The sequence below is a fragment of the Zalophus californianus genome, chromosome 10, assembly GCF_009762305.2.
Source record: "Zalophus californianus isolate mZalCal1 chromosome 10, mZalCal1.pri.v2, whole genome shotgun sequence".
Classification (NCBI taxonomy): Eukaryota; Metazoa; Chordata; class Mammalia; order Carnivora; family Otariidae; genus Zalophus; species Zalophus californianus.
The window spans coordinates 104,308,119-104,323,776 of NC_045604.1; the positions used below are offsets into that span (position 1 = coordinate 104,308,119).

At 41.6% G+C, this 15,658-nt stretch overlaps 1 protein-coding gene across 2 annotated transcripts in view; it reads left to right on the plus strand.

Moving 5' to 3' along the window:
* BAZ1B (bromodomain adjacent to zinc finger domain 1B) overlaps positions 1–15,658 on the plus strand; it is a 69,640-nt gene continuing 53,982 nt past the window's right edge. For both annotated transcript variants that reach the window (XM_027611331.2, XM_027611329.2), the window contains exons 1-3: positions 1–466; positions 9,483–9,599; positions 13,602–13,746. In XM_027611331.2, the coding sequence (XP_027467132.1) occupies positions 360–466; positions 9,483–9,599; positions 13,602–13,746 (369 nt within the window). In that variant the 5' untranslated portion in view covers positions 1–359. The remainder of the gene's footprint in view (positions 467–9,482; positions 9,600–13,601; positions 13,747–15,658) is intronic.

A 15,658-nucleotide genomic window follows, 5' to 3' on the forward strand; every position in this document is an offset into this window, starting at 1 on the left:
TGTGCGCTGGCCGGGCGGGGGGGAGGAGGGGAATCTCCCGCCATTTTTCAATAATTTCCTCCGGTGCAGCTGAGGAGGAGTCGTGACTGCCGAAGGCGGGGACCCGTAGCGAAGGTTGGGCCGGGGGCTGCCGGGCGGCGCGGCGGTGTGCGTGGGAGTTCCGTGTCCTTGCGTCCCGTTGCATGGCCCTCGCGCGGCCGCGCCAGCACTGAGGGAGCCGACTTCGCGCCGCCCTCTCACCCCTCCCCTCCCCCACCCCACCCCCGGGAGCCAGGCGCTCGCTCCGGGCCGCGGGGCCTAGTGTTGCGCCGCGGGCTCTCCGAGGAGCCGCCACCTTCCGGGCCGCTGCCACCTCCGCGATGGCGCCGCTGCTGGGCCGCAAGCCCTTCCCGCTGGTAAAGCCGCTTCCCGGCGAGGAGCCGCTCTTCACCATCGCGCACACTCAGGAGGCCTTCCGCACCCGGGAGTATCCTTTCCAGCCTGGCCGCCAGGCCGCCCCCGGGGTGGGGCGGGGTGGGTCGGGGGGCTCGTCGGGGCCCGGCGGGCAGCGCCGCCGGCGCCTGTGGCAGCTGTCAGCGCGCCGGGCGCCGGCGGGCCTGCATCCCGAGCCGGAGCTCGAGCCCGCCGTTCCGCGGGGTGGGGGCGCGGGCCGGCCCGGAGCCCGGCGCCCTCCATCCTTTCCCCGGCTCCGCACTTTGTCCCCGGGCCTCGCTTTCGAGGAGCGGCCCCCCCTGCCCCCGGGTGGCTTTAGGCCTGGAGTACGGACGGGAGAGGGCTTTCCCTTTGCTGCTTTTTCTTTCTTCTTAAATTAAACCTTCAACTTAAGTTTTTGAAATTGTACCCACGCGGCCTCGTGATCCGGCTTGTGCAAGATTTTTAGTGCGTTTTACCCGGATCTCCGCGGGGCCCTTGTGTTTTTCTCCTCCGGAGTGGAGCCTTGAGGCTGGTGATGAACTGACAAGATCGTGAGGCACGTAACCGAGAACGAATTTCCAGACGTAGGGGAAGGGGAAGAAAAAGTTATCTTGGAGGAGCTGATGCCTGCCTTCCCCGGCACGCACAGGTTTGAAATGCTGACGATTGAGAAGGAGATCCGTATTTGTTTTTAAATAAGCACTTAAAAAATACGAAGGCATACTTAAAGTTTTTATGTTGTATCTTAGAAATGGGAGACTGACGTTTTAAAGAAGACGCATTCTGTTTTCTAGTCGTTGAAGGTTCCTTGCCCAAGCTCAAGAGTCTTTTAGTTGTACGACTTACTTACTTTTTTCTTTTATGGATGCCAGATGAGTCCTTTTTGAAGCTTCAGTGTAAAAAAGAAGTAGATTTCTGAATCGCGCTTTCTTTAGCGTATGGAAAGCGTCAAGACTGAAGGCCACTATATTACTGAGTTTCATCAGCCCTTTTCCTTTGGAAGGACTGGATTCTTAGTTTCTGTTTGCTTGGTTGCTTCCGTATGGGAGGAAGTGCCCATGTGAGCGATGTCATTTGATTTCATTTTTCGTTGATCCTGTCTTTAATACAATCTTTTGCAAGATGATAACCTAATTCTTGTTCTGATGCAGTTTGTGGAGTTGGGTGTTTACATACAAAAGGACCTGGAAAGTGAGCCTTGTGCCATAGGACGGCTCTTGGGGAATTATAGCTATAGCATCTTGTAGGTGAAATGGATCTTGGGGATGGTCAGGTTCTCCTGCCTCGTTTGCCAGGTGGGCCCAGAGGGTTGAGGTTGACTTGTTAAAGGTCAGACACCGAAATGATGAAAGTCAGGGGTAGAGTGCAGTACTTTTCTAACTTATTCCTGTAAGTAAATCCAGAAAAGAAGGCAACTTCGGTGTCAGTTTGTGGTGTGGGGTAAGGTGCATTTCAGGGAGGGGTTTCGGGTGGGTAATCTGGTTCTTTTTCTTGGCCTGTTGGGACTTCTGGAAAGCTTTGGGCAAGTACTCCAGCTCCACTGAATACAGCATTAGTCTAACGGAGTCCTACTTTTTTATTTTTATTTTTTGAGATATTTAAAAACATCAGTGGCGTAAAAAATTTACTGTAGGAATCTGCCATATCCTTTTCATATGTTATTTAAATACCATTTTTTGAGCACTTGATGGGTACTCACTAATATTATCAGATGTTTATTTTTCACGTCTGGTTCTAGTGTAGTATAAGAAACACCCAGTAGAGACAAGCTCAAAAGTCTGTGATAGGTATTGAGCCATGTAAAAAATGGCTATAGATAGTTAATTTAGAACTGGCAGCCCAGGCCTTTTTGTATTGTTTACTGAAATCATTGAAATGTAATGATATATATGAAGAGATTCTGTTAATGATGACAGTTGAAAATTGAAACCTGAAACTTTAAGTGTTAGGTATTTTTTAAAAATTCTTTAAAAAAATTTCCTATACTGGTATTTAGAACCCTTTTTAACAAAGGAGTTCTTAAATTGCGTTGCATATTGAGGGGGAAATTGCTTCCTTGGGAATTTCTACAAGTGGAAGCACTTCGAGGATGGTTTTAAACAATTGTACTGTGTGGTTGGCAGGTTGGCATATTTATTAGGCTCTTAGTGATTTCATAGAGAACAAGTATGTGGTTGATTAACAGCTGCATTTGAAGTATGTTGTTTCCGCTTCTTAATTTATATTTACAGTTCCGTTTTTAATAGAATTTGATACTTTAATTTTCTCCTAACACTTACCTTTTGATTGCATGTATATGCAATAGCAAATCAGTGAGATATTTTATTAACTTAAAGCTGTGAGTGTTGGTATGTTCTTGAAGGCATTACTGTACCTCTTCATTAAACTTACAGTGGTAGTTGGGAATGATGCACACCTTTAATGACTGGGTTTTATATACTGATGATTATGTTGTATTATAGCTTTGAATCTATGGTACATTACTTCCTAGGTTAGTACTAATGCAGTACACTAGATTTTCCTTGGAAAGTTAACTTCATCAGAATCAATTCTTGATGTGATTATCTGGCAATAGGATAATCACAGTGGCTAAGACAAGATGGGTTTTGAGGAGGAACTGAAGCTACAAGCAACCTGCTGTGGGCTAATGTTTTTGTTGTATTGCTTTAACTATCCTCCTCTGTAAAGCTTAGAAGCAAGTATTTCCTAAGCTTTGTAGCCTCGATATATGAGAGCTTTTAAATGGTGTGATGAGGAGGGGCTGTTAGAACACAGTTAATCTGGCACTAGGCAAGAGTGACTAGAGCATGTTTTAAGAGTTGGACTTAAATTGTAGTTGCAAGCCAGGATTTTATTGGATGTTGGAATAGTGAGTTCTTATGTTGATTTTTATAATTTAATTTCTTTAAAGAAGTTACACTAAATGAGAATTGCTTTTAACTTGATGACAGACTGTTCCAAAGACAGAAGAGAGGATAAAAAGCAAATCTTGAGTTTGTGCTTTGTCATTTCACATAGAACTCTTAGGGTTATAGTTATTCTTATTTAACCTCCATACTTTTCTGGGCCACTTCCTTTCAGGCTATCAAGTACTTTATTTAAAGAAACAATCCTTACAAGGCTAAAGAGAACAAAGAAACAGCATATTGTGGTAAGGAGGTAGCTCTTGAAATCACGAAAAAGTAGATGCATAGTGAGATATATAGGATTTGAGAATATCTTGTCATTTATAACATACAGTCTTTGGAGAGTTGCTTTGACATTTTGTCTGCAATTATATGTGCAACAGTGGCTGGAACATAAAAACCTCAATTGGCATTTGCTCTGAGTAGTTATTTGAGTGTAAGTGACTTATTTTGGTAACCTAAAATCTGAAATAGGATTTAGAGGCAGCTGACCGAATATCCTTGTAATAGGCTTTTTTTTCTTGATTTTGACTTTTTTCGCTCTTTCTCTTAACATAAGTCAAAGTAATAACCAGAACAGAGTTACATAAACTTAAAAATACCCAGTGTTGGGGTTGTAGGAATTTTAGTTTTGAACTTTTGAGATTAATCTTAGGTGACTAGTCAGTTTTTTTTCCTTTTTAAGATTTCATTTATTTATTTGACAGAGACACAGTAAGAGAGGGAACACAAGCAGGGGGAGTGGGAGAGGGAGAAGCAGGCCTCCTGCTGATCAGGGAGCCTGATGCGGGGCTTGATCCCAGGACCCTGGGATCATGACCTGAGCCAAAGGCAGACGCTTAACGACTGAGCCACCCAGGCGCCCCCATGACTAGTCAATTAAAATTTTCGTGTATTGTTAGAGGGCATTCATTCACTCCTAGATGTAAACCTTATTAGGTAGATAGTGCTGTCCAACAGACATATAATGTGCCAAATAAATAAATAAAATTTTTTTAATAAAGATTTTATTTATATATTTTTTAGAGATAGAGTGAGAGTACAAGCAGGGGGAGCTGCAGAGGCAGAGGGAGAGCCATCCAGGCGTCCCAATAAAATCTTAAAAAAAAAAGGACGCCTGGGTGGCTCAGTTGGTTAACGGTCTGCCTTCAGCTCAGGTCATGATCCCACGGTCCTGGGATCTAAGCCCTCATCGGGCTCCTTGCTCAGCGGGGAGCCTCCTTCTCCCCCTGCTTGTGCATGCACTCTCTCTCTCTGAAAAATAAAATCTTTAAAGAAAGAAATGTAATGTGAGCCACATGGGATTAAAGGTTTTCTAGTGGCCACATTTGAAAAAAAGGAAGACAGGTGAAAAAAAGGACAGATACATTTTTCTTATTTCAGGACCCAGGCTGAAGGAGCAGTCCTTGTCTCGAACATGCTTTTCTAATGGCCAAAAGACCTGGAGGATACCATGATGGCTTTTTAAGCTTCTTGGTGGTGGCATCTATCCTATCTGGTCACATCAGTTTGTCAAAGCAAGTCACATGGCCAAGCCTAACATCAGTGGGGAGGGGATGGGCATTACTCTTCTCTGAGACACTGCAAGCCACAGGGCAGAGGGTGGAGAAGTAGAATCCTTTTATGGAGTGGAGGTGACTGTATGGGAAGAAGAATGCAATCTACCGTATTTCTATTTCGGGGTTCAGGGAATGTTTCCTGGGGAAAGTTACTTCTAAGTTGAGATCTAAAGTATAATCAGAATGTAGTTAGATGAAGAGTAGAGGACTATGATTTTTGAAGAGTTTGTGAATTTAAAGGTTCTTGAATTTTATTAATGATTTTATTTATTTGACAGATATAGTGAGAGAGGAAGCACAAGCAGAGGGAGTGGGAGAGGGAGAAGCAGGCTTCCTGCTGAGCAGGGAGCCCGACACAGGGCTTGATCCCAGGACCCCGGGATCACGACCTGAGCCAAAGGCAGACGCCCAACGACTGAGCCACCCAGGTGCCCCAGGTTCTTGAATTTTAAAACTTAAAAAAAATTTTTTTAAAAAATATTTTATTTATTTATTTCAGAGAGAGAATGAGAGACAGAGGATGAGAAGGAGGGGGCTCAGAGGGAGAAGCAGACTCCCTGCTGAGCAGGGAGCCCGATGAAGGATTCAATCCAGGACTCGATCCCAAGACTCCAGGATCATGACCTGAGCCGAAGGCAGTTGCTTAGCCAACTGAGCCATCCAGGCGCCCTGAATTTTAAAACTTGAAAGAAGTTTTCTATAGCTTGGGTAAAGAAGTGGGAATGGAGATTGAGCTGTTTAGTGGGGCTGGGCCGCATAGGTCTTTGGGAGATAGGTTGAGAAGTTTGGACTTTGCCTTGAGTTTATGGGAGGCTGTTTACAGATTCGAACAGGATAGAAGCAGGTTCTTGGGAAGTTCACTGTGGCTGCAGTGTTGAGAATGGATCTGCAGCCTAGAGACTAGTGGCAGCTAAACTGGTGAGGCCATTATTAAGTAAACTAGGCAACAGGTATGGGGGTCTGAACAAATTTACTAGCCCCTGAGGAGAGAAGTATATAGCTTTCAGAATAAATTAGGTAGATTTGACGGGATTTGGTGATTGGCGAGGAATCAAGGATAATGTTTTGGTTGTCATTTGGTTAGTGGGTCATTCTCAATTAATAGAGAGCGCTGGAAGAGGATCTGGTGTTTTTTTTTTTTCTTTTTGTTTTGACTGGGAATGGGTGGGGAGGGTAGGAAGTGAGTGTTTAGTTTGGATGTTCTTCTATTGAGTTGCTTTGGATATCCAAATGGAGGTGTCTGTATTGCTAGTGTATTATAGGGGCCTGGAGTTCAGAGAGGAGACTGAGCTGGTGATAGAAATGACTAGCGTATAGATAGTCATTGAAGTTATGGGAATGGATGCGGTCACCCCGAATGAGAATGCTGGACTGATAGTGATTTTTCAAAGGGTGAGAAAGATATGTATCAGAGTAGGAGAGAGTTTATTGTTTGCAAAAGCATAATCAGTAAAAAATGTTTGATACTTAAATATGTATTGTTTGAGGAAAATAAAGTTTCTCCCTTTTTTCTTCTTAAAAGAATAAAAATCATGGAACTTGCTCAACAAAATCTTGATTGGTGGAGTGATTTTCAGTACTGTGGGAGCCACAGGATTGCTTCTCAGGGTGAACGTATTTGCATTTCAGGGGCCTGAGAGCAAATGAGATTTTAAAGTAAGAAGAAGAACTGGGTTTAAAAACAAGACTGAGAAGAAGGATGTTTGGGTGAGAAGCATAAAAGACCAGAGAAGGATTACCAGTGAGGCCAATTAAAATGTTTAAAAATATTTTGGCTAGCTGAGAAGTGAGGATCAGAGGCTGAATTTGAATAATGGTTCTGTTGTAGAAGAGGAAGGACTGAACTGAGCCATAGATATGTGATTGCAATTAGGGACTGAAGAGCTGAGGATGATTCCTTGGTGTCTGACTGGGACACTAGGGCCTTTCAGTGGCATTGGGAATAACTGTTAAGGAGCAAGCTTAGGAGGGAGGGAAGAGGTAATAAGAGTTTAGTTTAGAAAAAGTTGGATTGGAGGTATCATTGAGGCATCCAGGTGATACCACGTTGCTGGCCCTGTAGGTCTACATCATAGGAGGATGACTGGGCACATTATTCCTACTTTTAAAAATAGCAGCTAAGGGCGCCTGGGTGGCTCAGTTGGTTAAGCGACTGCCTTCGGCTCAGGTTATGATCCTGGAGTCCCGGGATCGAGTCCCACATCGGGCTCCCTGCTTAGCAGGGAGTCTGCTTCTCCCTCTGACCCTCTTTCCCCTCGTGCTCTCTCTCTCTCATTCTCTCTCTCTCAAATAAATAAGTAAAATCTTTAAAAAAAAATAAAAATAGCAGCTAATAACAAAAACTAAAATTCTTTCTTTAGGACTTGTTTATCTCACATTCTCTCTGATTACACAGTGAATTTCTTCAATGTAAGTAAATACTGTGTTAGAATGTTACGAAGCTTTTTGAATGTGTAAATCTATTTACTGATTCTTTCTGTCATTATTTTACCTCCCCTTCCCCAGTGCAAACAGATAAAACCAGAAAACAAATGTATCTTGTTATGATTAGTTATGATAATGTCACTTTGGAAGCCATGCTGTTTCCTTTTCTCTGTAAGTTTTTATAAATTTTCAGTGAGATTGAATTTACATAGTTTTATATGGAAGCTTGCTTCCTGGTTTTTGCTGGTACTTCTTTATTGTTTAGTCATTTAAATATATTAGCACCATTCCCCCCCCACCCCACCCCCAGGAAGAAAGATTTACTATTTTGTGTTTGGCAGATCCTGAGAAAGATACAGTAAGGGAACGTGCTTACATTATTGGCTAAAACTATTCTTTTTGGATTACCTCTGGATTTGTCCCTGTCGTCTGTCTTTTCACTGATTATTGACCCTGGAAAACCAAGAATCTCCATATATTAAAAATGAATTACTTGTTTATTTTATTTTATTTTTTTAAAGATTTTTTATTTATTTGAGAGAGAGAATGAGAGAGAGAGAGCACGAGAGGGAAGAGGGTCAGAGGGAGAAGCCGACTCCCCGCTGAGCAGGGAGCCCGACACGGGACTAGATCCCGGGACTCCAGGATCATGACCCGAGCCAAAGGCAGTCGCTTAACCAACTGAGCCACCCAGGCACCTGAATTACTTGTTTAGTTGTAAGGTAATATTATGGACGAGCTGTTTAAATACTTCTGTTTCAACTATAAAAACTGTCACTTGGAAAGTACAGAGATTGGCAGCTAATTCTCTAGTTGTGGTGTCAGTTTATTTTCCTGGGTAGCATCTGTTGCTGTGCGTAAAGTAAATTAGTTGTCATTTGAATTTGAATGTGGCTGTCTGGTAGTGAATTCTAGTTGAGATGGTGTGGAAAGTTACCATTTATATGGCACTAATAGGATGTTCTCTTCCTTCATCTGTCCTACAAGGATTGAACAGTGTCTGGTAAATGACTTGTGAGTGTAGTATTACTGGAGACAACATAAAGCCTGGGTAAATATGGTATCAAAATTATTTTTAGGGCTTTATGGAATTTATTTTTTAAACTCTAAGGATCAACAGGTGTTTCCGAGGTAGACTGGAAGGCTTCTAGTAAATGGATCATTAGCATATGCACAGGGTTATTCCAAACTGCCTATGAGACTGGGGTAGTTCTCTCATCATTCCATGGAGCAGATTCTTAAGCTTGCTGACCATCTGGGTTGTGTAACAATTCCACATACCTTAAATTCTTATTCCTTATGACTTGTGTTTAATTTACCTTTATCTTTTCTTATAAATTTTCAGCGCCGTGGGAGTTTTCTTGAAATGAAACAGGTGATGGGGCGCCTGGGTGGCTCAGTTGGTTAAGCGACTGCTTTCGGCTCAGGTCATGATCCTGGAGTCCCGGGATCGAGTCCCACATCGGGCTCCCTGCTCAGCGGGAAGCCTGCTTCTCCCTCTGACCCTCTTCCCTCTCGTACTCTCTATCTCTCATTCTCTCTCTCTCAAATAAATAAATAAAATCTTTAAAAAAAAAATGAAACAGGTGAATTGAAGAAATCACGTTTATAACAAAATACTAATTTTTAAAGAAATTTTATTTTAGGGCGCCTGGGTGGCTCAGTTGGTTGAGCGACTGCCTTGGCTCAGGTCATGATCCTGGAGTCCCGGGATCGAGTGCCGTGTCGGGCTCCCTGCTCGGTGGGGAGTCTGCTTCTCCCTCTCCCACTCCCCCCTCTTGTGCTCTCTCTAATTCTTTCTCTCAAATAAATAAATAAAATCTTTAAAAAAAATTTACTTTAAAGTAATTTCTACACCTGGTGTGGGGCTCAAACCAACAACCCCAAGGTCAGGAGTTGCATGCTCCACCGACTGAGCCATCCAGGTGCCCCTAAAATATTAGTATTTTATTTGTAAAACAAAAACATGACAAACCATTTAAATCCTTCTTTAAAGCTTTAATCATTTTATTTGAATTTGCCACTTGAAAACTCTGATTTCAATTTTAGCTTTTTATGCTGTACATTATAGAAAGGATGCTCTAGGTATTTTTTTTTTTTTATGTTATGAAGTATTTTACAGATATGGATAGGTTGTCTCTGTTGCTTGAATATTGTTTTCCTGAGCCACGGCTAACAGAGAGTATGAGGCCCGCCTGGAAAGGTACAGTGAGCGCATTTGGACATGTAAGAGTACTGGAAGCAGTCAACTAACACACAAGGAGGCCTGGGAGGAAGAACAGGAAGTTGCTGAACTGTAAGTAATAGAAGCATTGCCCTTCTAGCACCATCTTCATATTATTAGGAAAGGGGGGATATTGAGAGTAAAGTAGTATTTATATTTAAATTTATGGGCATACATTGGAATACATTACATTAGTGTAATGTGTTGGTGTCTGAGTGTTCTTGTCTAGTGGCATTTTGCTGGTAACAAAGTATGTGGAATATATAGTTATGTATACTTATTTAGGATTTGCCAGGCTTTTGAGTGTTCTTGCTCTATTCTTCTACCTTGAAAATACTCTGGAAATGTGTTTTTTGTTTTGTTTATTGTTTTTTTTTTAATGTTTTATTTATTTATTCATGAGAGTCGGGGAGAGAGAGAGAGAGAGGCAGAGGCAGAGGGAGAAGCAGGCTCCCCGCCTAGCAGGGAGCCCGATGTGGGACTTGATCCCAGGACCCTGGGATCATGACCTGAGCCGAAGGCAGAACGCTTAACCATCTGAGCCACCCAGGCGCCCCTTGTTTATTGTCTTAAAAGATTTTTTATTCATTTGAGAAAGAGAGAGAATGTGAGCATGAGTGGGGGCGGGCAGAGGAAGAGGGAGAAGCCGACTCTCCTCTGAGCAGGGAGCCCGATGCGGGGCTCGATCCCAGGACTCTGGGATCATGACCTGAGCCGAAGGCAGACGCTTAACGACTGAGCCACCCAGGCGCCCCTTGTTTTGCTTTTAGAGAGAGCAAACACATGCTTGAGGGGTGTGGAGGGGCAGAGGAAGGAGAGAGTCTTAAGCAGGCTCCATGCTCAGTGCAGAGCCCAATGTGGGGCTGGCGGGGCTCAATCTCAACAACCTGATATCATGACCTGAGCCGAAATCAACTGAGCCACCCAGGCACCCCTGGAAATGTGATTCTGAACAAAGGAAGTTGATAATCTAGAAGTAATATGGAGACAGCAAATTAGAAAGTTTTCTTTATTTTGTGGTCATTTGAAATTTAGGACAGTCTTTACATAGCTATCAAAAATAAACACACAGTTTGAAGACTGAGTAGGGTGGTTGAATGAGGTGTCTTTAAAAATCCTGTCTATGTTTAAGTACCTGCTCATCTGGGTATTCTCTCAGAGAAAACTGTTTGGTCAGAAGGAACATGCAAAAGATAAATGGAAACCAGATAATAAAACAGAACTCAGTTTTAGGAATTGTGCAAAGAAGCTTTTTCTGTGGATTTTTCATTGACTTCTCTTGATAGATAAACAGAGAGCATACAACTGAGTAATCTGATACTGTTCTGCTTTTTTGCTGGTGTGACGGCACTAGGTTCAGTTGAGACCTGGTTCTAGTAATGGCTCCATCACTAATAATTGTTGAGTCTGTTAACCTGGTGCCTGTTTCTTCTTTGCTTGATCACTTAACAATGTTCCATTTTGGATTAGTGCAATTTACGTATATATTTCCTTTAGTGTACTAGACCAGGGGTTAGCTAGCCTTTTCTGTAAAGTGCCAGTTAGTAAATATTTTAGGGTTTGTGGGCCATATGATTTCTGTCTCAGCTGTTCATCTCTGACATTGTACAGTGAAAACAGCCATAGGTAAAAATGTAAATGAATGTGAATGACTGTAAATAAAAGAAAATATTATTTACAAAAACTAGTGGATGGCTGAATTTGGCCCATGGGCTGTTGTCGACCCTCATGGTAGCTTGTAGACTTCTTGAGGGCAGGTCTCATATTTGACTTATTCTGGAATTGGTTACAGTGGCTAGGCACTATCTTCTGCACTATATAAGCACTTACTGTTTGCTCTTTGCAAATAGAGATAATGCTACCTTTTCTGGGTGTCTTTTGGGACAAAAAGATATGTGTGTGAAAATTCATTGTAAATAAAAAGATGGTAACCATTAACCTATAATGAAGAGTATGAGGAGTACTCAGGAGGAAGTCAGTTATTGTTACTGGTAATACGATTATGTACCAGAAAAACCCAAAGAGAATCAAGTGAAAAACTGTTAGGAATAAATAGGAGAATTCAGTTTCAAAATGTAAATAAATTGCTTTCCTAGATACAAAGAGACAGTGGGAATTTAGAGGCTAGAGACTAACCTGGAGTTGTTAGGGAAAACTTCATGAGGCTTATTGAGGAAGGTGACACTTGGAAGGATAGTTTGTACCAAATTATAGAAGACAGGAGGAGACATTTGTATTTAATTCATTGAACAATAGGAGGACAGCAATAATTTTTGAACTGCAGAGAAACATGGGATTGGAGTTAGGCTTTGAGATTAATCTGGAAGCAGTGTGTAGGATGAGTTAGAGAAGGAAGAGCAGGTGGGAAGTTGATGTAGGCTTGCTAGGATAGTATTCAGGTAGAGAGTCATGACATTATTGGGAATAGAAATAATAAGATGGATTCTCTAATCCTTCCTGAAAAGAGGGGTTTTGGCCTTAACTTTGGAAAAGCTCTATAAACTTTCTTCTTGAAAAGTCGTAATATACATTAGCATATTAAGGATTTTCAGAAGACTTCCACTAAAGAAACGGTTGCTTGGTTTAACCTTGTGGGTTTCAAACTTATTTGAGCTTAGAAGCCATTATAGCAGAGGGAATTTCTGAAAAACACAGTTGGGGCGTGTTTTATGTGATTTGATAGTGAACAGAATATAGGGTGTGATGGGAGGGATTACTGAAAAAGTATGGTTTTACAATTTTTATTCAAAGTAGAAATCACTTTTTTCCATTTATAAAAGTAATGCATACTTGTTATAAGAATGTAAGCAATACAGATTTAATATAAGGATCTGAACATCACTGTCCAGCCTCACTCCCCAGAAGTAACCATGGACAGTGAAGTTCTAAGCCTATTGACTGGGAGGCTTGATGGAGAGTGTGCATTCTTAGGGGCCGGGAAAGGCCTCATGGAGTTAAGGAAGTCTGAGGACATCTTGGGACGATGATTGAGCTGGGAGGGAGGGTGGTAGGAAGAGGAAAAAGGTAACTGCCTTAATAAAGGCAGAGAGACTGGAAGCTTATTGATGGACTGGGGAATAGCAGATAACTCCATAGGTAAATTGTAAGGCAGTATACTAAGATTTTAAGGCTAGCATTCAGTTGTAGGAACATTTTTAGTTATAAACAGCACAGAGTGACTGGGAATATTATGATAGTAAGCTTAATAGGCTGTCAGCAGTGCATGAGTGCCATGTTGCACCCTTCATTTGTTCATGTTGGGTATGTTAATTAAAATTCTTTTTTGCGGGGCGCCTGGGTGGCTCAGATGGTTAAGTGTCTGCCTTCGGCTCAGGTCATGATCCCAGGGTCCTGGGATCGAGCCCCACATCAGGCTCCTGGCTCAGCGGGGTGTCTGCTTCTCCCTCTCCCTCTGCCTCTCTCCCTGCTCATGCTCTCTCTCTCCCTCTCTGTATCTCTTTGTCTCAAGTGAATAAATAAAATCTTAAAAGAATAAAAAATAAAATAAAATTCTCTTTTGCTAGTTTAATAAATGAAAAGTAGTACTTCATTGTTTTACTTTTGCAAGGGCTTTGGGATTCAAGTTATGGTTCCAACATGTTAACCCTTCCTGATTTATTTCCCTTATTCATAAAGTGAAAATTCTAGACATGTCACAAGGTATTGTGAGACCTAAACGAATGAATGCATAGGAAAGAATTTTATTGACTGAAACCTAACACAAATAGAATCAAGTTATGGACTTCTAAGAAACAAAAAAAAAGGGTAAAGGATATGAATAAATAATTCACACTGAAAAAGGGAAGTCTGCTATACAAACAAATGGGAAAATGTTCAGCCTTACTGATGATGTGCCTATTAATTTTATTTTCCAAATGAGAAAATTAACCTGGATAAGCCCATCTGACAGAGCTTTTTACAGTTCCTTCTTTGTCCTGCATGCCACATGGTTTTTAAGCTTTCTATTCTCCAGTGCCTGCTTATATTTGCTAAAGAAAGGTTTGCACTAACTGAATTAATTCTCTAGATAGGTTTTTGTGCATTTTCTTGGTAACTAATAACATGTTTGTTTAGTTTGAAGGAGGAGTTCCCTGCCTGGTACGAGAAACTTGTTCTGGAAATGGTTCACCATAACACAGCCTCTTTAGAGAAATTAGTAGATACTGCTTGGTTGGAGATCATGACCAAATACGCTGTGGGAGAAGAGTGTGATTTTGAGGTAAGCCCCTAATTTTTTTTTTTTTTTTGGAACTACTTGACTCACTAACCATACATTGAGATTAGAGCTTCCAGCATAGATTACAGAGTGTAGTTCTGTGTGTAAAATTGCGTTATATTTGAAGTCTGCTTTACTTAGTATCAGATATTGTAAGGACCAAATTTTAGAACTATATTCATTGTTGGGAATGTTTAATATTATGTTAGTATTACAGTAACTATTGGGACGCCTGGATGGCTCAGTCAGTTCAGCATCTGCCTTTGGCTCAAGTCATGATGATTGAGCCTGAAGTCCAGCTCCCTTCTCAGTGGGGAGTCTGCTTGTCCCTCTGCCTTTGCCGCTTTGCCCCTCCGTCTCTCCCCCCTGCTTGTGCACTCTCTCTCACTTGCGTGCGCTCTCTCTCTCTCTCTCTCACAAATAAATAAAATCTTTAAAAAAATACTATGGTAATTGTTATACTCTGTACCATTGCATCCTTGTTTGCCCTGTTTTATCCCTTTTTGATAACTGCTATCTTGGCTTTTTTTGGTTGTGTAATTTTTTCATACTTTGTTTCAAAGACTTTCAGATAATGTTTAATCCAAATCTATGGTACCAACAAGCAAAGAATGTCATTCACTACAATAGTGAGTGAGTTGACTTTTTTCTTTTCTTTCTTTTTTTTTTTTACTAAATTTGTTTTTTTAATTTTCTAGTCCAGATAGCACAAGGATAACTATGCCTAAAGTAAAAACCTGACACTAAAGCAATCCCTATATAATCCTTTGAAAGCTTAAAGTAAAATTCAGGAAGAAGGGAACTAACATTTGTTAAATATCTGTATGTACTGGATACTGGACTGATTGCTTTGCCATAACATCTTGCGGAATCTGCACAGAAAATGGTGAGGTGGTAAACAGGCTCAGATATTTATCTATTTTTTAAATTTATTTTTTCTTTTTTATTTAAATTTAATTAACATATAGTGTATTATTAGTTTCAGAGGTAACTTAGTGACTCATCAGTTGTGTATAACACCCAGTACTCATTACATCACGTGCCCTCCTCAATGCCCATCACCCAGTTACCCCACCCTCCCACCCTCCTTCCCTCCAGCAACCTTCAGTTTGTTTCCTGTAGTTAAGAGTCTCTTATGGTTTGTCTCCCTCTCTGCTTTTGTCTTATTTTCCTTCCCTTCCCCTGTGTTCATCTGTTTTGTTTATTAAATTCCACATGAGTGAAATCATATGATATTTATCTTTCTCTGACAGACTCATTTTACTTAGCATAATATCCTCTAGTTCCATCCACATCATTGCAGATGGCAAGATTTCATTCTTTTTTGGTGGCAGAGTAATATTCCATTGTGTGCTTGCATGCGTGCGCGTGTGTATGTACCACATCTTCTTTATCCATTCATCTGTCGGTGGACATCTGGGCTCTTTCCATCATTTGGCTGTTGTGGATGTTGCTGCTATAAACATTGGGTGCATGTCAGGCTCAAGTATTTAAATAGCTTGTTTAGGGCTCCTGGCTGGCTCAGTTGGTGGAGCATGTGACTCTTGATCTTGGGGCTATGAGTTCAAGCCCCGCACTGGGTATAGAGATAGCTCAAAAAAAAAAAAAAAAAAAACTTAAAAAAAATAGCTTGTTCAGATTGATTTTTTTTTTTTTAAAGATTTTATTTATTTGTTAGAGAGCGCGAGCGAGCACAAACAGAGGGAGTGGCAGGCAGAGGGAGAAGCAGACTCCCCGCTGAGCAGGGAGCCTGATGCGGGACTCGATCCCAGGACCCTATCCCAGGACCCTGGGATCATGACCTGAGCCGAAGGCAGCCCCTTAACCAACTGAGCCACCCAGGCGTCCTCAGATTGATATGTTTTAGTTAAGAGTAGTTTCAGCTGTATGTAATTATGATAGCTGACTAGCAGTG